Source organism: Schistocerca serialis, chromosome 5 (genome assembly GCF_023864345.2).
Source record: "Schistocerca serialis cubense isolate TAMUIC-IGC-003099 chromosome 5, iqSchSeri2.2, whole genome shotgun sequence".
Taxonomy (NCBI): Eukaryota; Metazoa; Arthropoda; class Insecta; order Orthoptera; family Acrididae; genus Schistocerca; species Schistocerca serialis.
This window is the reverse complement of record NC_064642.1, coordinates 3,974,868-3,999,396: the sequence shown is the minus strand read 5'-3', so window position 1 is coordinate 3,999,396 and position 24,529 is coordinate 3,974,868. Positions and strand designations below refer to the sequence as shown.

At 43.7% G+C, this 24,529-nt stretch overlaps 1 protein-coding gene across 1 annotated transcript in view; it reads left to right on the top strand.

The window, feature by feature from the left end:
* Positions 1 to 24,050, top strand: part of LOC126481698 (discoidin domain-containing receptor 2-like) — a 337,607-nt gene extending 313,557 nt beyond the window's left edge. Inside the window, exons 16-19 of the mRNA XM_050105647.1 lie at positions 8,881 to 8,904; positions 9,377 to 9,469; positions 15,892 to 16,033; positions 23,742 to 24,050. Of these exons, the coding sequence (XP_049961604.1) occupies positions 8,881 to 8,904; positions 9,377 to 9,469; positions 15,892 to 16,033; positions 23,742 to 24,050 (568 nt within the window). The remainder of the gene's footprint in view (positions 1 to 8,880; positions 8,905 to 9,376; positions 9,470 to 15,891; positions 16,034 to 23,741) is intronic.
* The last annotated feature ends 479 nt before the right edge of the window (positions 24,051 to 24,529 follow it).

The window sequence follows — 24,529 nt, the reverse complement described above, 5'->3', positions numbered from 1 at the left end:
TCATACATCTTGCTCACCAGATGGTAGAGTTTTGTCAGGACTGGCTCTCCCAAGGCCGTCAGTAGTTCCAATGGAATGTTGTCTACTCCAGGGGCCTTGTTTCGACTCAGGTCTTTCAGTGCTCTGTCAAACTCTTCACGCAGTATCGTATCTCCCATTTCATCTTCATCTACATCCTCTTCCATTTCCATAATATTGTCCTCAAGCACATCGCCCTTGTATAGACCCTCTATATACTCCTTCCACCTTTCTGCTTTCCCTTCTTTGCTTAGAACTGGGTTTCCATCTGAGCTCTTGATATTCATACAAGTGGTTCTCTTCTCTCCAAAGGTCTCTTTAATTTTCCTGTAGGCAGTATCTATCTTACCCCTAGTGAGATAAGCCTCTACATCCTTACATTTGTCCTCTAGCCATCCCTGCTTAGCCATTTTGCACTTCCTGTCGATCTCATTTTTGAGACGTTTGTATTCCTTTTTGCCTGCTTCATTTACTGCATTTTTATATTTTCTCCTTTCATCAATTAAATTCAATATTTCTTCTGTTACCCAAGGTTTTCTGCTAGCCCTCATCTTTTTACCTGCTTGATCCTCTGCTGCCCTCAGAGCTATTCATTCTTCTTCTACTGTATTTCTTTCCCCCATTCCTGTCAATTATTCCATTATGCTCTCTCTGAAACTCTGTACAACTTCTGGTTTAGTCAGTTTATCCAGGTCCCATCTCCTTAAATTCAGACGTTTTTGCAGTTTCTTCAGTTTTAATCTACAGTTCATAACCAATAGATTGTGGTCAGAGTCCACATCTGCCCCTGGAAATGTGTTACAATTTAAAACCTGGTTCCTAAATCTCTGTCATACCATTATATAATCTATCTGATACCTTCTAGTATCTACCTTCTAGTATAGTAGAAGGTAAGCAACGTAAAAATGATTTTTTTTTTTTTTGCTGAATAGTTTCTGTAAAACTGTGTAAGTAAAACTGCAGACAGAAGGGAGCGCATGTGACTCTCCAGCCGTAACGTCACTGCCGCGACTGGTCTGACAAGCTGGCGGCAGCTGTCCGCGTGCACCCGTAGGCGCTGGGCAGCGCACGTAACCGGCGTTCTCTGTGTCCTCGCACTTACGCCCTTTGCTTAGCGGTAAACGTGGGCACAGTTCCTGTCGTCTTCTGAAACACTTCTGCACTGCTCGCTCATTAAGTGCTGGGTCCTGAGAAGTATTTTCAGACAATTTGTGGTACCCTGTATTGTTAAGAGATTCATTTTCGTTTACGTCTCCCATTCAAAAACTTTATAAAAAGTGTAGAATTAAACAAATTTTTGGAAACATGTTCCAGTGCTACTACGATATAGCTGTAGTTTCGAAGTAAGAGATTTCACACTCCTCCAGACACGTGGAATCAAAGATATCACTGTTGAACGAGAAGTTCTATACTTGTGTGAAACACAAGTCTTAAATAGTCCCAAAGTATTTACCAGAACAGCAAACAGAAAAAGATATATTTTGTAATTCGACATACAATCCTTCCATACACGACTTTAGGCATGGCGTGCTCTTCGGCATGGAATACTGCGTTAGCTTGTAGCTAGGTACTTTATCCTGCTTTCTGACAAAGTGAATTAATGAATTCTTCATGTTAATTAATTGATATCAAATGATACGTCGACTGACTGCACCAGATGAAAATCGATTTCGACCACTTTGTTTTAAATATAGAGTCCCCTGCACCGCTGAAGTTGTATGGCTATCAATTTCCAATTTACAAACGCTGTGGCTGTTCAATCTGTCAGTAATGCTGCAAACTGATAATCACCGAAGAATAACTGCTAAAAAGAATCATTACTTCTTCTGTATGAGGTTACTATATGTGTTTAAGAGATGTTGTTGTTGTGGTCTTCAGTCCTGAGACTGGTTTGATGCAGCTCTCCATGCTACTCTATCCTGTGCAAGCTTCTTCATCTCCCAGTACCTACTGCAATCTACATCCTTCTGAATCTGCTTAGTGTATTCATCTCTTGGTCTCCCTCTACGATTTTTACCCTCCACGCTGCCCTCCAATACTAAATTGGTGATCCCTTGATGCCTCAGAACATGTCCTACCAACCGATCCCGCCTTCAGGTCAAGTTGTGCCACAAACTTCTCTTCTCCCCAATCCTATTCAATACTTCCTCATTAGTTATGTGATCTACCCATCTAATCTTCAGCATTCTTCTGTAGCGCCACATTTCGAATGCTTCTATTCTCTTCTTGTCCAAACTATTTATCGTCCATGTTTCACTTCCATACATGGCTACACTCCATACAAATGCTTTCAGAAATGACTTCCTGACACTTAAATCTATACTCGATGTTAACAAATTTTTCTTCTTCCGAAAAGCTTTCCTTGCCATTGCCAGTCTACATTTTATACCCTCTCTACTTCGACCATCATCAGTTATTTTGCTCCCCAAATAGCAAAATTCCTTTACTACTTTAAGTGTCTCATTTCCTAATCTAATTCCCTCAGCATCACCCGACTTAATTCGACTACATTCCATTATCATCGTTTTGCTTTTGTTGCTGTTCATCTTACATCCTCCTTTCAAGACACTGTCCATTCCGTTCAACTGCTCTTCCAAGTCCTTTGCTGTCTTTGACAGAATTACAATGTCATCAGCGAACCTCAAAGTTTTTATTTCTTCTCGATGGATTTTAATACCTACTCCGAATATTTCTTTTGTTTCCTTTACTGCTTGCTCAATATACAGATTGAACAACATCGGGGAGAGGCTACAACCCTGTCTTACTCCCTTCCCAACCACTGCTTCCCTTTCATACCCCTCGACTTGTCAAAAGCTTTCTCTAAGTCTAAAAATGCTAGAAACGTAGGTTTGCCTTTTCGTAATCTTTCTTCTAAGATACGTCGTAAGGTCAGTATTGCCTCACGTGTTCCAGTGTTTCTACGGAATCCAAACTGATCTTCCCCAAGGTCGTCTTCTACTAGTTTTTCCATTCGTCTGTAAGGAATTCGTGTTAGTATTTTGCAGCTGTGACTTATTAAACTGATAGTTCGGTAATTTTCACATCTGTCAACACCTGCTTTCTTTGGGATTGGAATTATTATATTCTTCTTGAAGTCTGAGGGTATTTCACCTGTTTCATACATCTTGCTCATCAGATGGTAGAGTTTTGTCAGGACTGGCTCTCCCAAGGCTGTCACTAGTTCCAATGGAATGTTGTCTACTCCGGGGGCCTTGTTTCGACTCAGGTCTTTCAGTGCTCTGTCAAACTCGTCACGCAGTATCGTATCTCCCATTTCATCTTCATCTACATCCTCTTCCATTTCCATAATATTGTCCTCAAGCACATCGCCCTTGTATAGACCCTCTATATACTCCTTCCACCTTTCTGCTTTCCCTTCTTTGCTTAGAACTGGGTTTCCATCTGAGCTCTTGATATTCATACAAGTGGTTCTCTTCTCTCCAAAGGTCTCTTTAATTTTCCTGTAGGCAGTATCTATCTTACCCCTAGTGAGATAAGCCTCTACATCCTTACATTTGTCCTCTAGCCATCCCTGCTTAGCCATTTTGCACTTCCTGTCGATCTCATTTTTGAGACGTTTGTATTCCTTTTTGCCTGCTTCATTTACTGCATATTTATATTTTCCCCTTTCATCAATTAAATTCAATATTTCTTCTGTTACCCAAGGATTTCTACTACCCCTCGTCTTTTTACCTACTTGATCCTCTGCTGCCTTCACTACTTCATCCCTCAAAGCTACCCATTCTTCTTCTACTGTATTTCTTTCCCCCATTCCTGTCAATTGCTCCCTTATGCTCTCCCTGAAACTCTGTACAACCTCTGGTTCTTTCAGTTTATCCAGGTCCCATCTCCTTAAATTCCCACCTTTTTGCAGTTTCTTCAGTTTTAATCTACAGTTCATAACCAATAGATTGTGGTCAGAGTCCACATCTGCCCCTGGAAATGTCTTACAATTTAAAACCTGGTTCCTAAATCTCTGTCTTACCATTATATAATCTATCTGATACCTTTTAGTATCTCCAGGGTTCTTCCATGTATACAACCTTCTTTCATGATTCTTAAAGCAAGTGTTAGCTATGATTATGTTGTGCTCTGTGTAAAATTCTACCAGGCGGCTTCCTCTTTCATTTCTTAGCCCCAATCCATATTCACCGACTATGTTTCCTTCTCTCCCTTTTCCTACACTCGAATTCCAGTCACCCATGACTATTAAATTTTCGTCTCCCTTCACTATCTGAATAATTTCTTTTATTTCATCATACATTTCTTCAATTTCTTCGTCATCTGCAGAGCTAGTTGGCATATAAATTTGTACTACTGTAGTAGGTGTTGGCCTCGCATCTATCTTGGCCACAATAATGCGTTCACTATGCTGTTTGTAGTAGCTTACCCGCATTCCTATTTTCCTATTCATTATTAAACCTACTCCTGCATTACCCCTATTTGATTTTGTGTTTATAACCCTGTAGTCACCTGACCAGAAGTCTTGTTCCTCCTGCCACCGAACTTCTCTAATTCCCACTATATCTAACTTCAACCTATCCATTTCCCTTTTTAAATTTTCTAACCTACCTGCCCGATTAAGGCATCTGACATTCCAAGCTCCGATCCGTAGAACACCAGTTTTCTTTCTCCTGCTAACGACATCCTCTTCAGTAGTCCCCCCCCCCCCCCCCCCGGCGATCCGAATGGGGGTCTATTTTACCTCCGGAATATTTTACCCAAGAGGACGCCATCATCATTTAATCATACAGTAAAGCTGCATGCCCTCGGGAAAAATTACGGCTGTAGTTTCCCCTTGCTTTCAGCCGTTCGCAGTACCAGCACTGCAAGGCCGTTTTGGTTATTGTTACAAGGCCAGATCAGTCAATCATCCAGACTGTTGCCCCTGCAACTACTGAAAAGGCTGCTGCCCCTCTTCAGGAACTACACGTTTGTCTGGCCTCTCAACAGATACCCCTCCGTTGTGGTTGCACTTACGGTACGGCTATCTGTATCGCTGAGGCACGCAAGCCTCCCCACCAACGGCAAGGTCCATGGTTCATGGGGGGGGGGGGGGGGGGGGTTTAAGAGATAACTTACAAAACATTTTGTTACTTTAACTGACGTTCTGGAACAGCTGCAACCAGCAAGAGCACTTCCGTGAACATAACGGCAGATGTTCCACCCTGCAACTGGTGTTGAATTGTTTCTTGTGAGTTCAGAAGTGTCACGAACACTAAACATATTACGTTGATTGTTTGAATGTGGGTGACGTCATAGGACGCTGTTTCTCACACAAAAAAGGAGTTTCCAGAAATTTCTGATTTTAACGGTAGATAGAATACCTTGTGGATAGCTATTTCTGACGCCGCTAATGCTGCACAACAGATTTGAAGATTCAGTGACACGGAAGTCGTCCTCGACACGTTTAGTTATCACAGTATTAGACGAAATAGCAGTGCCTCTGTTATGAAGAAGTGCGTTGCAGTGTTCCTTTCGACATGCATGCATGTTCGAAGAAACAGGCACTGCAAAGGCGAAAGCCGTCAAGAAATACGAGAAATGTATTCAGAGTTGCCAATGTGAACAACGATCGGCTATTAGAATGACAACAATGAAAGTTTGTACCTCGAACATGGATTTTCGGCTTTAGGCGAGTGGTCGCGTTAACCGTTCGGCTATCCGTGCACGAATCACGGAAACATCCAAACTTCACTGCAGCAAACCACCCCCCCCCCCAAAGGCAGCACTTGTAGTAACGTTGTTTTATTTAATACCGTATGGGACCATTCCGTTGTAGTTTCCGTCATTGTCAAATTTATCGTAGAAATGCGAGAGAGTGTCACCTTGTAGTCAGGACCGGTTGGAGAACATTTTCCCTCACAATAGGCTTTTGCTTTGGTGCTCCTTCCCCCTCACTCACCCCTTTTCCCGTGTTCTCTTTAAACCGTGACAGTTCCCAATGCTAACGGTAATACGCATTGTATAAAGATCTCTCACCTAGCCGCCCCAAGCAGTCTATGGTAACTCGGACACGTCCTGTGTAGAAACCTCACACCAGTGACGTCTTTGGCGACCCTCTAAGATTGGCATCCCAAGTGGTGGGCTGTGTCCCTCGTGTCTTGAACCGGCCCTGCTTGTAGTGATCTATGCTATGAACAGTGGATGCTGTACTACGATATCGTTCTTCTGCATGACGCCAGATGCCGTCAGATTCTTTACTCTGTTCCCGTATATTCTCACTTCTGTGTCCAAGCGTAATCCCCTTTTTTTTCTTTTACCCGGCCTTAGATTTTTATGCCGCAAGTAATTCGCAGACACCGACTTGCCAGTCTCAAAAACAAATAGCCGCTTCTCATTTATCTCTGCCAGAGGCAATCACATTACACGAAAAGTTGTTAGGAGGGCCGGTGAAAACTGCTTTTCCACTTCGCAAAAGAAGTCAGAGGCGTAGTTAAAAATCTGATGTGGTCCTCCAGGAGAGGAAGCGTATTCTTTCAGTAACAATCCTTTGTGAGGGCGTCGTTTCGCAGCAGCCAGGCAGAAAGGAGCAGACAGTATTGGAAGAGTACCGGACGCGAAATGGACTCTGGAACTCTGTGTGTGTGTGTGTGTGTGTGGAGACCCCCGCCGCCCTCACGGACGCATCCTCTGCGCGCTGTCAACACTCCTTTGTTCGGCGGCGCCGGCAGTGCGCGCACAATATCCGCTCCGGCGTGATGAAGCCCGCCCTTAAAGGAGAACCAGCCACCTGGTTGCTGTCTGCCAGGGCACCGGCGAACGGACCAGGCTGCGGCAGTCACCACCTCAGAGGGCGCCGAAATGACAGGTACTGGCGTAGTGAATATCTTCCTAATCTGTGAGGGCAGTCATGTACCTGAGACATTCTACAGCTATTACACGAAAGAAGCTGCTCCCCGTCTAGATTCAGTTTATTGTAAGTCGCTGGAAAAACTAAGGTACCAGAACTGCGAAAAAGTCCAAGTCACACGCATTGCGAACGAGGTTTCTGGGACAGATGCCAATACTGGGTGATGAAAAAGTGAGTATAAATTTGAAAACTGTATAAATCACGGGATAATGTAGATAGAGTGGTACAAATTGTCACACATGCTTGGAATGACATGGGGTTCTATTAGAACCAAAATAATAAAAAAGTTCACAAAATGTCCGACAGATGGCGCTTCATCTGATCAGAATAGCAATAATTAGCATAACAAAGTAAGACAAACCAAAGATCATGTTCTTTACGGGAAATGAGTCGGCCGAAGTGGCCGTGCGGTTAAAGGCGCTGCAGTCTGGAACCGCAAGACCGCTACGGTCGCAGGTTCGAATCCTGCCTCGGGCACGGATGTTTGTGATGTCCTTAAGGTTAGTTAGGTTTAACTAGTTCTAAGTTCTAGGGGACTAATGACCTCAGCAGTTGAGTCCCATAGTGCTCAGAGCCATTTTTTTTTTACAGGAAATGCTCAATATGTCGACTATCATTCCTCAACAATACCTGTAGTCGAGGAATAATGTTGTGAACAGCACTGTAAAGCATGTCCGGAGTTATGGTGAGGCACTGGCGTCGGATGTTGTCTTTCAGCATCCCTAGAGATGTCAGTCGACCACGATACACTTGCGACTTCAGATAACCCCAAAGCCAATAATCGTACGGACTGAGGTCTGGGGACCTGGGAGGCCAAGCATGACGAAAGTGGCGGCTGAGCACACGATTAGCACCAAACGACACGTGCAAGAGATCTTTCACGTGTCGACCAATACTTTGTTTTTTTTTTTGTTCTAATAAAACCCGATGTCATTCCAAGCATCTTTGTCAATTTTTATTTCTCTATCTACATTATTCCGTGGTTTATTAAGTTTTCAAATTTATACTGACTTTCTGATCACCCAGTACACTGCTGACCAAAATTAAAGCAAAAGAAAACAGAAATTTTGCAAAGCCGCCTTTCTTTTGCCACAAGTAGTGTAAACAGGTGACAGTAAAGTAGGAACAAAGTAAAGAATACAGATCGTAATCAACAGCTAGATGCATTACGGTAGACAAAAGTGTTCTTCCAACTTGACGGATTCGCACGCACATTCCGACAACTGGTTAATATGCTCAATATAGGCTGCTAGCACTCCTGGCAGCAGTATTGGCAATGATGGGGCATGCTTTGAACAATGTCATCAATGTCATGTTGAGACAATAACGCCCATTTTTCCTGAAGAGGGAGGGTAGTTGATGGATGCTGACACAATGCAGCCCATCTTCCAAAGCTGTCCACTGCTCGGCTCGGGTGCTACTTAGAACCTCTGCTCCCACAGAAAACAGTTGAAAGGCCAAAGCGAGACTAATTTCTATGATTAACTTGCGTAATTTTGCAGCAGTTGTGGATGGACCTTTCCGTCAATTTTAAGTTGCCAGTCACTGCAGTCTTCCAGCCACATTCATTTTGCGGGTGTATCCCTGCACGCGAAAGCGGACAGTTCCTTACAAAGACTCGTCTTTAAAGAAAATCGCCATCTTGTCGGTAATCAGCGCCCTCTGAATGCTACTACATTCTATCGCTTGCGCCTAGTCCCGCGGTTACGCAGGGTCGGTCGGCCATGGTTAATCGTATTCAGCATGTTAATTTGAAGGGGTGGCCGCATGCCTTCCCTGTCGCCATTCTGAATACTACTACACGCACGTGACGAATCGCAGATATCGGCGGCTAATACCTCTTTACCTGCAAGGTGCTAGTTCTGCAAGGTATGTAGGAGAGCTTCTGTGAAGGTTGGAAGGTAGAAGACGAGGCACTGGCGTAATTAAAGCTGTGAGGACGGGGCGTGAGTCGTGCTTGGGTAGCTCAGCTGGTAGAGCACTTGCCCGTCAAAGGAAAAGGTCCCGAGTTCGAGTCTCGGTCCGGCACACAGGTTTAATTTGCCAGGAAGTTTCACTTCTTTACCTGTCGTTGGTATCCGTTTACGATTTCTCTGCGAGTGTCACATCACATACAAAATTGATATGCTAATTTCCACAATAATTAATTACCAAAGTTTCTGAACTAATTTTTAGCCTAGTTTGCTTCATTTTGTTTAATCTGAATAATTAATATAGTTTTGATGTCATTCTTTGAGGGAGTGGCATCACACAGTCTTGCTACTAGACGATGAAATGGTGTAAGAAAGACTGTTGGGAGAAAAAAGAGAGATGTGTACATTTTTGAGGAAAGACGGCTACTGAATACTATTTTTTATGTACTCTGTTGTTTTTTTCGTTGATTAAATGCCTGTATCGGTGCAGAGAGACATGACGTTTGCAGTTGTGTGTTGTTTTGCTACCGCCATTACAGAAGTGTTTCTCCCACTATATAACGTGACGCCTGTGGTGTTGTTGTGCCCCCAGCTACGGCTGCCTCATCTACCTGGCGACGCAGATCGCGGCGGGCATGAAGTACCTGGAGGGCCTCAAGCTGGTGCACCGGGACCTGGCCGCCAGGTGAGTCTCAGCAGCCGTCACGGCCTGAACGTCCCGCTGCTGCCTGATTCCACGTTCAGTGCGGCACACACATTTTGCTAACTGTGATACTTGTGGTGAATCTGTAATGAACGCCCAATTTTCGACCGATGCACTGTCCCCGTATTGTTACTATTTGCTTGAACTGTTAGTAAATTCCCGATTCTTTTTTTAAAAAAATTAGAACTTAACTCCCAAGTAAAAATAAAGAGCAATGCTTTCGACATGTAATAACTTTACAAACAAATTAATATGTTAAATATTTGACTTGAAGTACGCACACGAGAAAAACTTTGAGAAAGGTTCGAAATTATGCTTACAAGTTTGTTGTGAGTAGCTACGTTCTCTCATTCTCACACTCTGGAGATTAGGCTGCCTCAGTACAGACGTACGTTCTTTCTAACTGCACACTTGTCTTGTTGTGATAAGCTTTTATCATAAGATTACAGCTCGTAATGAGTAGATCGTGACAGTATTTTAAATTTGGTCGATAACTACACGAAATATTGAAAAATCAATTTCTTGTTGCCCCTGGAAGCAGGTAGATAGGCAACCCGCAACTCGGACGTGGGATTGTGGCACAGTTAATATAAGGCCGTGTCCTGCGTGAGTGACAGAAGCGAGCGACAGCGCGCGACAGCTTCAGGCGACAAAACACAGCCGCAGGTGTAGTTAGGGAAGTGTCCTACGTGAGCGACATGTGTGTCGCTGCCTGTCTCCCGCTGCAACTGGCGACGTTTGAATTCAAACGTGTTTGAATCTTGTCGCTGCAGCACGAGCGACACAGAGCGACAGCCAAGTGTCTTCTTGGCAAAGCAGTGGAGCGGACGCGACGGCAGTTATGAATTACTTCGGTGAAAAAATTTGAGTCTTCCGCAACATATAGCTTGATATCCTTAAATGATAAAGGTCAGAATTTATTTTCATTATTCGTCATAGTTACTGTGCTGCACGAAATTGGGTACATGACTGCACGAAATTTTTAAAAAATTTCAGAGGTAAAATCACATTGTGTAGACTTTCCGTATAGTTCATTTAAGACCATACAATATTGCGTATGAAATGTAACCAATATTTCTAAATTGTATTTCAAGTTGAGACCGGAATGATATCTATTTTCATTCTTGAGATTTTGGTTGTTATATCAGCTGACTGGTCGCTCGCGGCGAGTCCTAACCTTTCCTGCGCTTCGAGAGTCAAGTGATCGTAAAAATCGTCGTATCTCATAAAAGGTTCAAGATATCGAAACGACGAATTTTGGAAATGACAGCACCCAGAAAGGACTATTTTATCATATGATTAACATTCGATACGTTTTTGTCAACGCGTGAGCAGAGCGAAAACAAGACTCCCTATAACTTACAGCATGTGACTCAAAGATATAGTAGCAACAGCAATTGAGAGATTCATACCTCATAAATTGGTAAGAGATGGAACTGATCCCCCATGGTACACAAAACAGGTCCGAACGCTGTTGCATAGGCAACGGAAAAAGCATGCAAAGTTCAGAAGAACGCGAAATCCCGAAGTGTGGCTAAAATTTACAGACACGCGAAATTTGGCACGGACTCCAATGCGAGATGCCTTTAATAGGTTCCACAACGAAACATTGTCTCGAAATTTGGTAGAAAATCCGAAGAAATTCTGGTCGTATGTAAAGTACACAAGCGGCAAGACGCAGTCAATACCTTCGCTGCGCAGTGCCGATGGTACTGTTACCGACGACTGTGCCGCTAAAGCGGAGTTATTGAACGCAGTTTTCCGAAATTCCTTTACCAGGTAAGACGAATGGAATATTCCAGAATTTGAAACACGAACAGCTGCTAGCATGAGTTTCTTAGAAGTAGATACCTTAGGGGTTGCGAAGCAACTTAAATCGCTTGATACGGGCAAGTCTTCAGGTCCAGATTGTATACCAATTAGGTTCCTTTCAGATTACGCTGATACAATAGCTCCCTACTTATCAATCATATACAACCGCTCTCTCACCGATAGATCTGTACCTACAGATTGGAAAATTGCGCAGGTCGCACCACTGTTTAAGAAAGGTAGTAGGAGTAATCCATCGAACTACAGACCTATATCATTGACGTCGGTTTGCAGTAGGGTTTTGGAGCATATACTGTATTCAAACATTATGAATCACCTCGAAGGGAACGATCTATTGATACGTAATCAGCATGGTTTCAGAAAACATTGTTCTTGTGCAACGCAGCTAGCTCTTTATTCGCACGAAGTAATGGCCGCTATCGACAGGGGATCTCAGGTTGATTCCGTATTTCTAGATTTCCGGAAAGCTTTTGACACCGTTCCTCACAAGCGACTTCTAATCAAGCTGCGGGCCTATGGGGTATCGTCTCAGTTGTGCGACTGGATTCGTGATTTCCTGTCAGGAAGATTGCAGTTCGTAGTAACAGACGGCAAACCATCGAGTAAAACTGAAGTGATATCAGGTGTTTCCCAGGGAAGCGTCCTGGGACCTCTGCTGTTCCTGATCTATATAAATGACCTGGGTGACAATCTGAGCAGTTCTCTTAGGTTGTTCGCAGATGATGCTGTAATTTACCGTCTAGTAAGGTCATCTGAAGACCAGTATCAGTTGAAAAGCGATTTAGAAAAGATTGCTACATGGTGTGGCAGGTGGCAATTGACGCTAAATAACGAAAAGTGTGAGGTGATCCACATGAGTTCCAAAAGAAATCCGTTGGACTTCGATTACTCGATAAATAGTACAATTCTCAAGGCTGTCAATTCAACTAAGTACCCGGGTGTTAAAATCATGAACAACTTCAGTTGGAAAGACCACATAGATAACATTGTGGGGAAGGCGAGCCAAAGATTGCGTTTCATTGGCAGGAGACTCAGAAGATGCAACAAGTCCACTAAAGAGACAGCTTACACTACACTCGTTCGTCCTCTGTTAGAATCTTGCTGCGCGGTGTGGGATCCTTACCAGGTGGAATTGATGGAGGACATCGAAGGGTGCAAAAAAGGGCAGCTCGTTTTGTATTATCACGTAATAGGGGAGAGAGTGTGGCAGATATGATACGCGAGTTGGGATGGAAGTCATTAAAGCAAAGACGTTTTTCATCGCGGCGAGATCTATTTACGAAACTTCAGTCACCAACTTTCTCTTCCGAATGCGAAAATATTTTGTTGAGCCCAACCTACATAGGTAGGAACGATCATCAAAATAAAATAAGAGAAATCAGAGCTCGAACAGAAAGGTTTAGGTGTTCGTTTTTCCCGCGCGCTGTTCGGGAGTGGAGTGGTAGAGAGATAGTATGATTGTGGTTCGATGAACCCTCTGCCAAGCACTTAAATGTGAATTGCAGTGTAGTCATGTAGATGTAGACATGAGGTTTTGTCCAAATTTTCATAGCCAAACAAAGGGAGAGGAAGAGGTAAACGGGGTATCAAAGTGGCCAGCATGAGGTCTACTTTGGCATGAAAATATTTAACTGCTTGAAAGTAATCAGGGTAATGAATGAAAACTTAATTAATAAGCTGAGGAAAAATTGAAATATTTCACGAAAAGCTGCTGTAGATGAAGTGTCAAAAATGTCATCTTTTCAAGACCTAGCTATTTTGCACATAAAAAGTTACATTGGTGTCAAAAAGGCTTCCTTCGAATCAAGTACGCCAGGAAGGCAAACGAGGAGTCAGTAAGAATAAAACTTGAAATTCAAAAATGGAATAAATCAGTCAAATATTTTATGAAATGACTTGTGTAAATGAAATAAGTAGATCAGAGAAACATTCTACGTGCCTCTGAGTGATGCTTGAAATCATGAACAGAAAGTGAGGTGCACCAAACGCGTCCATAATATTTTTTATTTTATACTTTTAGACAAGTCATTACACAAAACGTTTGACTTTCTTTTCAAAAAATTTGTAAGGTTTAATTTTACAGACTATTTAGAGTAACAATGACTGATGATGAATTACGTTCGCAACATGAAATATCTGTTAAATTTCGTGGTTCATTCTAATTTATTATGAATTAAATGTGTGTGATATACTGGGATTTGGCAAGACCTTAAAAATATACTTAGCGATGCAGTGTAAACAGTATACATAAAACTTAGTATACAGAATCGTAACTGAGTCAATAAAAATATAAGATCGGCCGGGAATCGATCCCAGAACCTTTTCCTTACACGTAATTTTGAACTGTACGCGCTAACCCTATACCACAGCTATCTTTTGCTCAGTCGTGTCAACTTGCTTGCGTATGTTTGTATTTAGCGTAGTTAGTCATGTAATAGTCATTCCTCCGCATTTATTGGCTGTTAAAAGTTCTTAATCATGCAAAAAAAAACATTCGTATTTAATTTATTGATCAGACAGTCGAATGCTCCTCTGCTCTTTCACGTGCATTCGAAGAACTTGTCTAGTGATCTTCGTAGTTGACGATACTTATGAAACTCTCCATGTAGGTTCCTCCCTTTATAAATTTCATGCGCAGCATTCCGTGTCGCTTTATTTTCTTAAGTAAACCTAATTCTGTAGCCTTACTCTCCAGCTACAGTATTATACAGGTTAAAGACGCCGTTTTATAGAAACAGCTGGTTGGCTCTAACGCAGCCATATTGTAGCGCGTCGTGGTCGCTCGCACGCTGGACACCCAAGGTTGTCGCCCGATGTTGCTGCTTGTCGCTGGAGTGTCTCCTATCCATAAGTCGCTCGCTGCTGTCGCTCACGCAGGACACGGCCTAAGAGGAGCGTTCAATAAGTGATGCAACATTTTTTTTCCCGAAAGCATGTTGCTTTTATTCAGGATTCCAACACACCGTACTATTTCTCACTCTTCTGGCTACAAACACCTGTTTTTCTGCATAATCTCCAATCAATGCGACAGCCTTACGCCACCTTCCTAGTAGGGCATGTGTGCCCATATGGTACCACTGTACCAGTCCAAGTCGGAGCCAACGACTTGCTTCATCACCCACGTAGAGCTTCCCGTGGAGTTCGACCTCCATTGTTCCAAACAGATAGAAGTCGGAAGGTGCGAGATGCGGGATGCACTTTGGATGAGGAAGAACAGTCCAATGAAGTACTGAGAGCTCCTCTCGTGTGCACATACTTATCTGAGGCCTTGCCTTGTCGTGGAGAAGGAGTAGTTCGTTTGCATATTTCTGGTGACGAGCACGCTGAAGTCATTTCTTCAATTTCCTGAGCGTCCCAGATGTATGTGGCCTGCCGACGCGTGGAAGATCGGACACGGTTGGGCTGTCTCGTTCTGGTGACGACAGACAGCTGGCCCCACGACTCACCGTGCTTCAAAAAATGGTTCAAATGGCTCTGAGCACAATTGGACTTAACGTCTGAGGTCATCAGTCCCCTAGAACTTAGAACTACTTAAACCTAACTAACCTAAGGACAGCACACACATCTATGCCCGAGGCCGGATTGGAACCTGCGACCGTAGCAGTCGATCGGTTGCGGACTGAAGCGCTTGGAACCGCTCGGCTACAACGGACGGCGTGCTTTTATTCACTGCCAGGGCTCTGTAAACATTCTGCAAGCGCCTGTAAACCTCTACCAGTTTCCGCCAAAGAAAACTCAGTGACAGCTCTTTCCTTGGAAAGCACTACCGCTACAGACGGCATTTTGAAGGCTACGTTTAGCGCACCACCTGTCGGAATTTCATGAAAATGTAGAGGCTGAAGCGAAGATACACGATGCGCCACAACAAATTCAGTATTTTTTGGACCAAAATTGGCTGAGAAAAAAATGTGTTGCATTACTTATTGAAGAACCTCGTAGCTGAAGCACCGTCTTATTTCCTACACTCCTTCGAAAAATCGCGCAACTTTTCAGTAACATTTTTTCTGCAAGATGTAATACAACTTCACGGTGGAAAATCGACTTTTCGTTATGTCTTCATTATGTCTTCTCGATGCCTGGACGCCAGTCAGACTGCGAAATGGTGTGACATCGGCATTCGTAGCCGAGTTCGACTCCCGGTGCCCGATAAACCCTCGATACTCATCTACCTTTTACAGCCCGTGCTGTCATTCCATGAAATGCACATTCTCTAAGCGTTTTCCATCTTTGATGTATGAGATGATCGACTAGAAATTAATGAACTGACTGCCGGAATACAAGTCAAGCCAAAATTTAGGCCTCTCAACATACAAATTGCAATGGAACTTGCGAAGAAGGCCAGTTGCCTTCCCTCGATTTGTTACTTAAGAGTAGAGCGTTGTGCTTGTATCACACACATTCTGGGCGGCGTATCGAACCAGCTGTTCGTATACGGTGCTTAGTTCGATCCCCTACCTGTCTTGATATGTGGCGCAAAAACGCTTTAGGAGCACTTTGCGTTGCTTACCAACCGCTGCACGCCACCTGTCTAGCACACGGTGTGTAATTTGTCACTGGTCGGTTCTGTTTGGCAGGAACTGCGTGGTGGGCCCGGACTTCAGCCTGAAGGTGTCGGACCACGCCATGTTCTGCTCGCGCTACGACCTCGACTACTACCTGAGCGACACGCAGACCAAGCTGCCCGTGCGCTGGATGTCCTGGGAGAGCGTGCTGCTGGTGAGTCTGTGGTCAGAGAGGCGACACTTACCAGCTCGCAGAAGAGTGGCGTTATGGTGTGGCCAACTCAACTGAGACACGCTAGTCTGTCTCGTCTGAAGGAATCAACGTCATGCTAGTTGAAGAAATTTTCGTATCCAGTATGTACCTGCTGTGGTGGCGCACCGCTATCATAGTTGACTCACAAACTACTCCACACAGTCCCACGGAGTTCCTTCGGTCTTTCTAGAAAGGTTTTGCACAGTAACGAGTTTCCAACCTCTCCCTTATCACTCTCCAAGTCATCAAGAATACGATTACTATTCTGTACTGTGGACTTCACCGTTACAGTCACTTGCACAGAACAGCTATACTTAATGCTCACACTTCGCAAAGGAGAGATGCCTGGTGGCCACATAAAAGTAAACATTTATACCTACATTAGTGAATACCGTGGGATTTCTCTGCACAGCAGCTCGTTCTGTTCCTGTGTGTTTTTGCTTCCAGGACTGAATGCGAAAATCGGTAACATACCCAACAGGATTACAAGGTCATTAGAGTTTTATGTGTTACGTATTAAACGAAAAACAAACAGAAAGTTATTGAATACCTTAAATGGTTGGTCAAAGAATAGTATAGGTGACTTTAACTAACTTCCATCTATGGCAGTAATATATACAGGGTAAGAAAAACCTTTAGGGTCTGCCGAGTGAGGTAGCGCAATGGTTAACACACTGGACTCCCATTCGGGAGGAGGACGGTTCAAACCCGCGTCCGGCCATCCCGACTTAGGTTTTCAGTGATTCCCCTAAATCGGCGCAGGCGAATGCCGGGATGGTTCCTTTGAAAGGGCACGGCCGATATCCTTCTCCGTGTTGTTGTGGTCTTCAATCCTGAGACTGGTTTGATGCAGCTCTCCATGCTACTCTATCCTGTGCAAGCTTCTTCACCTTCCGGTACCTACTGCAGCCTACATCCTTCTGAGTCCTTCATCTCTTGATCTCCCTCTACGATTTTTGCCCTCCACGCTGCACTCCAATACTAAATTGATCATTGCTTGATGCCTCAGAACATGTCCTGCCAACAGATCCCTTCTTCTAGTCAAGTTGTGCCACAAACTCCTCTCCTCCCCAATCCTACTCAATACCTCCTCATTAGTTATGTGACCTACCCACCTAATCTTCAGCATTCTTCTGTAGCATCACATTTCGAAAGTTTCTATTCTCTACTTGTCCAAACTTATTTCGTCCATGTTTCACTTCCATACATGGCTACACTCCATACAAATGCTTTCAGAAACGACTTCCTGACACTTAAATCTATACTCGATGTTAACAAATTTCTCTTCTTCAGAACCGCTTTCCTTGCCATTGCCAGTCTACATTTTATATCCTCTTTACTTCGACCATCATCAGTTATTTTGCTCCCCAAATAGCAAAACTCCTTTACTACTTTAAGTGTCTCATTTCCCAGTCTAATTCCCTCAGCATCACACGATTTAATTCGACTGCATTCCATTATCCTCGTTTTGCCTTTGCTTTTGTTGATGTTCATCTTATATCCTCCTTTCAAGACATTGTCCATTCCGTTCAATTGCTCTTCCAAGTCCTTTGCTGCCTCTGACAGAATTACAATGTCATCGGCGAACCTTAAAGTTTTAATTTATTCTCCATGGATTTTAATACCTACTACGAATTTTTCTTTTGTTTCCTTTATTCCTTGCTCAATATACAGATTGAATAACATCAGGGAGAGGCTACAACCCTGTCTCACTCCCTTCCCAACCACTGCTTCCCTTTCGTGCCCTTCGACTCTTATAACTGCCATCTGGTTTCTGTATAAATTGTAAATAGCCTTTCGCTCCCTATATTTTACCCCTGCCACCTTCAGAATTTGAAAGATGGTATTCCAGTGAACATTGTCAAAAGCTTTCTCTAAGTCTAAAAATGGTAGAAACGTTTGCCATTTCTTAATCTAATTTCTAAGATAAGCCGAGGGTCAGTATTGCCTCACGTGTTCTAATATTTCTACTGAATCCAAACTGATCTTCCCCGAGGTCGGCTTCTACCAGTTTTTCCATTCGTCTGTAAAGAATTAGCGTTAGTATTTTGCAGCCGTGATTTATTAAACTAATAGTTCGGCAATTTTCACATCTGTCAACACCTGCTTTCTTTGGTATTGGAATTATTATATTCTTCTTGAAGTCAGAGGGTATTTCTCCTGCCTCATACATCTTGCTCACCAGATGGGAGAGTTTTGTCAGCGCTGGCTCTCCCAAGGCTGTCAGTAGTTCTAATGGAATGTTGTCTACTCCCGGGGCCTCCTTCCCTAATCCGATGGGACCGATGACTTCGCCGTTTGGCCCCCTCTCCCAAAATCAACCAACCAACCTTTAGGGTCTGTATCACTGAGGTAGAGGGTTGTAAACTGAGTATTTTGATACAATAAACAATTGGTTCGAAATGAATATTTAGTCGAGTGAGATACTGAATGAGCGAAACGTAGTAAACTACTTGCGTTCCATAACAAAAAACAGCCAGTCACATTTACACTGCTAGCGTTTCCTTGAAAAACAACCTCGACTCGTCTGTGATGCGCCCTCCACAATCTACAGTTACTGGACTGGTTGCACAAGATCTGAGAAGATTTCCTTGCGGTAACTTGTAGACATGCATTTGATGTACGATACCACAGGATGTTTGGTCCGTGGAAAGGGGAAGGAACGTACAGAGGAAAGCTTCACTGCAGGCAAAGTTCTAATCGGAAGAAATTTCTCTTTCTGTACAGAGAAGTATGAGAACTGCATCGTTCAAGCTAAACTTAATTATTTATTGATTTCTCGAGTAGAAACCACCTGCATGTTGCTATATAGCAGGTCATACTTTGCGTGATTTTGTATGTTATACCATACAAATTCAGTTTTATTATTAGTACATTTTTAAAAATATTTACAAAAGGATAAAATTTTAAAAAGTAACAAATATATATACATAAGGATCACACATGTACACACACAACTTTTATAACAATTGTTGCTAACTTAGATAACGAAAATAAATAAGATACATAATAGTAGGTGGATGTATTTTAAATTTAAATTAAAAGTGTATTTAATGGAAGAAACAAGATATGAAAATTTGATTTAGATGCGATGGGACAGTTCTTCCTTTTATACCTCCTACGTGTCGTTGAAGCAAAAACAAAAAAGAGAGACATAAAGAGATGAATTAATTTAGCTGGCAGTAGGTATTGATTGAAATTAATGGGGAAAGTTGAAAATTTGTGCCGGAATGGGATTCGAACCCGGGTCTTCGCCTTACCAGGCAGATGAGCTGATCACTGCGTCACCTGGACACAGTGGTCATCGCGACTGCACAGACTATCCTAGCACGCTTCCGGAAGAACCAGTCTCAACTTATCCACACACTACTAGTGTAGTGCCCTTTTCCCATTATCCTCGTTACTCGCGGTATTTCGCCGATTCCCGTAACAGATCGAGCCTGGTGTCCATCCTGGAAGTTAAAAGGGTCGGTGGAGCAGTTTATTACTCTGAGATTGCCGGCCGAAGTGGCCGAGCGGTTCTAGACGCTAGATAAGCCCCAGAGTGCTCAGAGCCATTTGAGCTCATTACTCTCAGATTTCAAATGGTTCGAATGGCTCTATGGGACTTAACATCCGAGGTCATCAGTCCCTAGACTTAGAAATACTTAAACCCAACTAACCTAAGAACATCACACACATCCATGCCCGAGGCAGGATTCGAACCTGCGAGCGTAGCAGCAGCGCGGTTCCGGACTAACGCGCCTAGAACCGCTCGACCACAGAGGCCGGCCTCTCAGATTTATTCCACCTTTCATAACGACTACCCCGAATGCTGGAATGTGATATAACACGAGTTGCGTACTATTATTAATGTATCGGTGCGAGTGGTTAGTCACTTGAGAGACAATGTGCCACATTGATTGCATTAAATCGGGCGCGCAGCGGGGCAACGTCGACCTAACGTTAGGTACGTCACAGACCACGATCTTTAATATTTCTCGAAGATGATTGGCTCTGAAAGATAGCCCTGTTCTCCCGCTCTCGATACTGCTCACTGTAAGCAATGTTGGGAGGTAACAAATCAACCAAGTAATGTTGTAATGAAAAAGGGTGTTGCAGCAAATAAGAACACGGACCTACCGTGATAAATACAATATAATTCAGAGGCCCAGTGTCCTCCAATAAAGCACGTGTTACAACTGCAAGGGATTGCTATTACAGTAACGTTTGGCACCTGCAGTTAATCCCAGAGCACACAAATGACAGAGCATCAGGCTAAAATCTTCCCTTACGCGCTTTGTTCGTAAATTATCTTTACAATGAATCAGGCTCTGTCCTTCAGAACTATCCAATATACGTTAGTCCACTTCTAGAACAATCTGTCTTCTCTTACGTACATAGAATTTAGATACCGATTTCACTCAGAGTTAAACAATTAATTTTGCACTGCCACGCGGAACTTCTAATGATGCAATCGCTCACCTAAACATTACCACATTAGACAATGAATTTAGATTCTTTGACTCTACGGCCATCTTGCTTACATTAAATCCTTGAAGACTCATCGGGAAGTCACACCAGTGCGGAGCCATACAAGAAATAACGATAGACTGCATCGTGACTTGGCTACGCGGCTCTACCATAGTTGTTAAGTTCAGCACAGTTCGAGTGAGACATCGTATCACACAATCAAAATCAGTATCTGACGTATTAAATTGCGGAATAACCTGTCGCTACTCAACTGATGTTCCAGACACTTTGGGCAGTGCCTTTAAAGCCACATGTACTGTGAAAGTACTTACTGACCAAATAAAGTCAGCATTGCATCGGAGCTGTGAGATACGGGTCTGTCCATAATGAAGGACCCAGAGCGAAGACGCGAACGCCAAAACTAGATCTCCGCTCCACTTAATTCGAACCTCCGCGCCGATGAGTAATCACGTCGTTACTCACTTTATAAACTAATGAAAGAAAACAGCATGCAAGAGAGGACATTGTTTTATTAAGCCTTGTCCTCAATTCTGTGCTTTAGATTACATTTAAAATATACACTCCTGGAAATTGAAATAAGAACACCGTGAATTCATTGTCCCAGGAAGGGGAAACTTTACTGACACATTCCTGGGGTCAGATACATCACATGATCACACTGACAGACCCACAGGCACATAGACACAGGCAACAGAGCATGCACAATGTCGGCACTAGTACAGTGTATATCCACCTTTCGCAGCAATACAGGCTGCTATTCTCCCATGGAGACGATCGTAGAGATGCTGGATGTAGTCCTGTGGAACGGCTTGCCATGCCATTTCCACCTGGCGCCTCAGTTGGACCAGCGTTCGTGCTGGACATGCAGACCGCGTCCTGCCCCCCTTAAATAAAATTGCAAAATAGAGTGGGTATATTTATAGAGTCCTACGTAACGTGACTACCTACGTTACAATCTGCACTGAAATTGATTGACTGTGCTGACAAACCTCTTACATTATTTGTTTTTCAAACAGCGGAGCAAAACTGAACGTACTCAGACTTTACTCTCTTTACTTATTCTGATCAACACTAAACTGACACACAATATTTTTAGCGCAACGCAATCTGACTTTCAAAAATCCATACAAAAGAATGGCCCTGACTAACAATAACCTATATCTTTCACGAATCACTTCCCTCACAAAAATCTTCGCTACTGAAACTACTGCAATACTGCGAGCGCCACTACTGCCAGCTGAATAAAAGATTCAAACTACTGAAGGCACTAACTACTGATAGGCATAGTTAGCAAATGAAAGATTTTGATAGAGAACAAACAATATATTTACCTTAATAGTGTTCAAAAGTCATAATATGTACATATCAGTTCATGACATCCAGTCTTACAAATTTACTGTCTCTGTCCAGATCATCCGCTCTCAAAACTCCGCCATCTCTCTCCCCACATCCACCACTGCTGGCGGCTGACCTCTAGACTTGGTCACTGTTTCTATGTTTCGATACAGTGTATCGATACGTGGAACTGTTTCAGTATTTCGGAACGGCTGTCGTTCACTGTTTCAAAACAGTGGTGTCTCATTCCGCCCCCGTCTCGGATAACCGGACCAGATTCGATCTCGAACCAGACACAGAAACTGTATCGTTGTTTCAAAATAAGGCTGTTTCAGTCCACCTGTGCTTGGAACGGACTAATTGTATCGAAACAGGGATGTTTCATTCCGCTCTGTGTCGGACGAGATTCGGGCTCGGCGCAGGTACTGAAACACAACACACCACTTCATGAAACACTTTCAAGAGTGTCGAAATCTTTTTGACAAGAAATAGCATGAAGCTTAAGATATCCGAAAATAACGCTTCTTTTCTAGCTGACTGTCCTATTCCGAAATGGCGTAGCATCTGCTTTATAAACACTAACAAAACAATAAAACAACACATACTATTCACATTCAAAATAATAAATATGTGAAAATCATTTAGTTAAATTACACTTTTTTTTATAACATACGCTTCTGTGTTCATGTGCAATAATCATATTAAGAAACGCAAGTAAGACTACAACATTTTGAATAAAAAAAAGGGGTAGAGTGACAGTTATTAGACATATACACAAATTTGATGTAGGTATAATTGCAAGCAATCTGTTTGACATATGACTGATAGTATAATGGTGAAGGGGAAGGGCTGGGAAGCATGGTGAATTTATAGTAACGGTTCGAAACACCTTGAAAGGCAAATTTTTTTTATCTGTTATATTTTGTTATTTATTCGAATTATTTGTGAGTCTATAGTCACTGTACCTATTATCCACAATGATTCCCTTTGTGTGCATGGAAATTACCAGGATGGGTATACTACCCATACTAACGTAATGTGGGAATCCCAGTAGCATAATCCGTTGTTTCTGCAGTTTGCTCCCATCTCCAGTTCCGTTCGTGGTGGTTCTTCTATCTTCAGCTGCGGCTGTCCTCAGCCAATTGAAAAGTATGAAAGTCACACGACACGAAAGCAGCGCATTTGCTGTAGGAAATACGAAACTGCCAAGACGCCTAAAGTGATAGTTTCATACTTTCTGCGATATGATTAGTGCTCTCGCACCTCATTTGTGTTTATATGGACATACTTATACAGTAGACATTCAAGATGATAAAATTTGTAGGAATATTAGATTACAAAGCACAAACTGTTTCACTGTTTCGAAACAGCGTATCGAAACATTACATTGTACTGTTTCACTTGTTTCGAAACAGTTATGTGTTTCAGTTTGCCCATCTCTACTCACCTCCAACTGCGCAACGGTACGCGCTGTTAACATCCAGCTGCCCAACACTACAATGGCAGACAACAATGCAAACCATCCACAGACTGCACACAGCACAGCCAGTGATTTTCATACAGAGCGCTACGTGGCGTTGCCAATATAAAAACCTAAACAGCCTACTTACAATATGTATTTGGTGCCTGTTCATTCGGACTTATCCGAATGAGCAGACACAGTTTAGATCCCACATCTGTAATGAGTCGAGACACAAAGAATTGAATGAGAGCTGCCAGTAGCAGGTGGTGGTAGGATAGTGACTGATCGCTGTACGGTCACAGTTGCTGACACGGAGATTGTACTCCTCTTACTTTCTTGTTCGTTCTCGCGCGCCGCTGACTTTGCCGTTGTATGTATGTGTGTGCCCCCCACCTGCAGGGCGAGTACTCGACCAAGAGCGACGTGTGGGCGTTCGGCGTGACGCTGTGGGAGACGCTGACGCTGTGCGCGGTGCAGCCGCTGGCGGAGCTGAGCGACCAGCAGGTGGTGGAGAACTGCAGCCGGTGGCAGCTGGACGACGGCCGCCAGCGCTGCCCCGCGCGGCCCGCCGCCTGCCCCCGCGAGCTCTTCGACCTGATGGCCGAGTGCTGGCGCCGCGACGCCGCGCTGCGCCCGCGCTTCGCCGAGATACACCTCTTCCTGCAGCGCAAGAACCTCGGCTACGGGCCGTCGCCGGCGCCCGGCTAGCGCCCGCCCCCGGCGCCGACGCCGCCCCACACGCCGACGCCGCCCCACACGCCGACGCCGCCCCCGCCCGCCTACGAGGCCCGCACCTCGCTCTAGGCGGCCGCCACTGTGCGGGCGCACCCTCCGAGTGTCCGAGGCTGCTCGCCGAGTGCTTTCGTACGAGCTCTCCCTGCTCTCCGGTGGCTCGTTGCGGAGTAACGACTTAATTGCGATTTATGCGGTTTTTCACCCCAGTTACCTCTGTTTCTGTCGAAATGTATACACAGAGTGAAAAAGCCAGCCACCAAAACCGACTACATACAATGCAGACTAACAACGCTCAGTCGAAACATTGTGCTTAGTCTACACAGCCCGTGTGCTTGACAAACTTCACATCTGCATCTACACCTACAGGGGACACGCAAAAGAACGTCAACACCTGTACTTACTTGGGAAAGCTTTATTAATAATGGGTCTGACCCCGATTTGCCCGTAATACA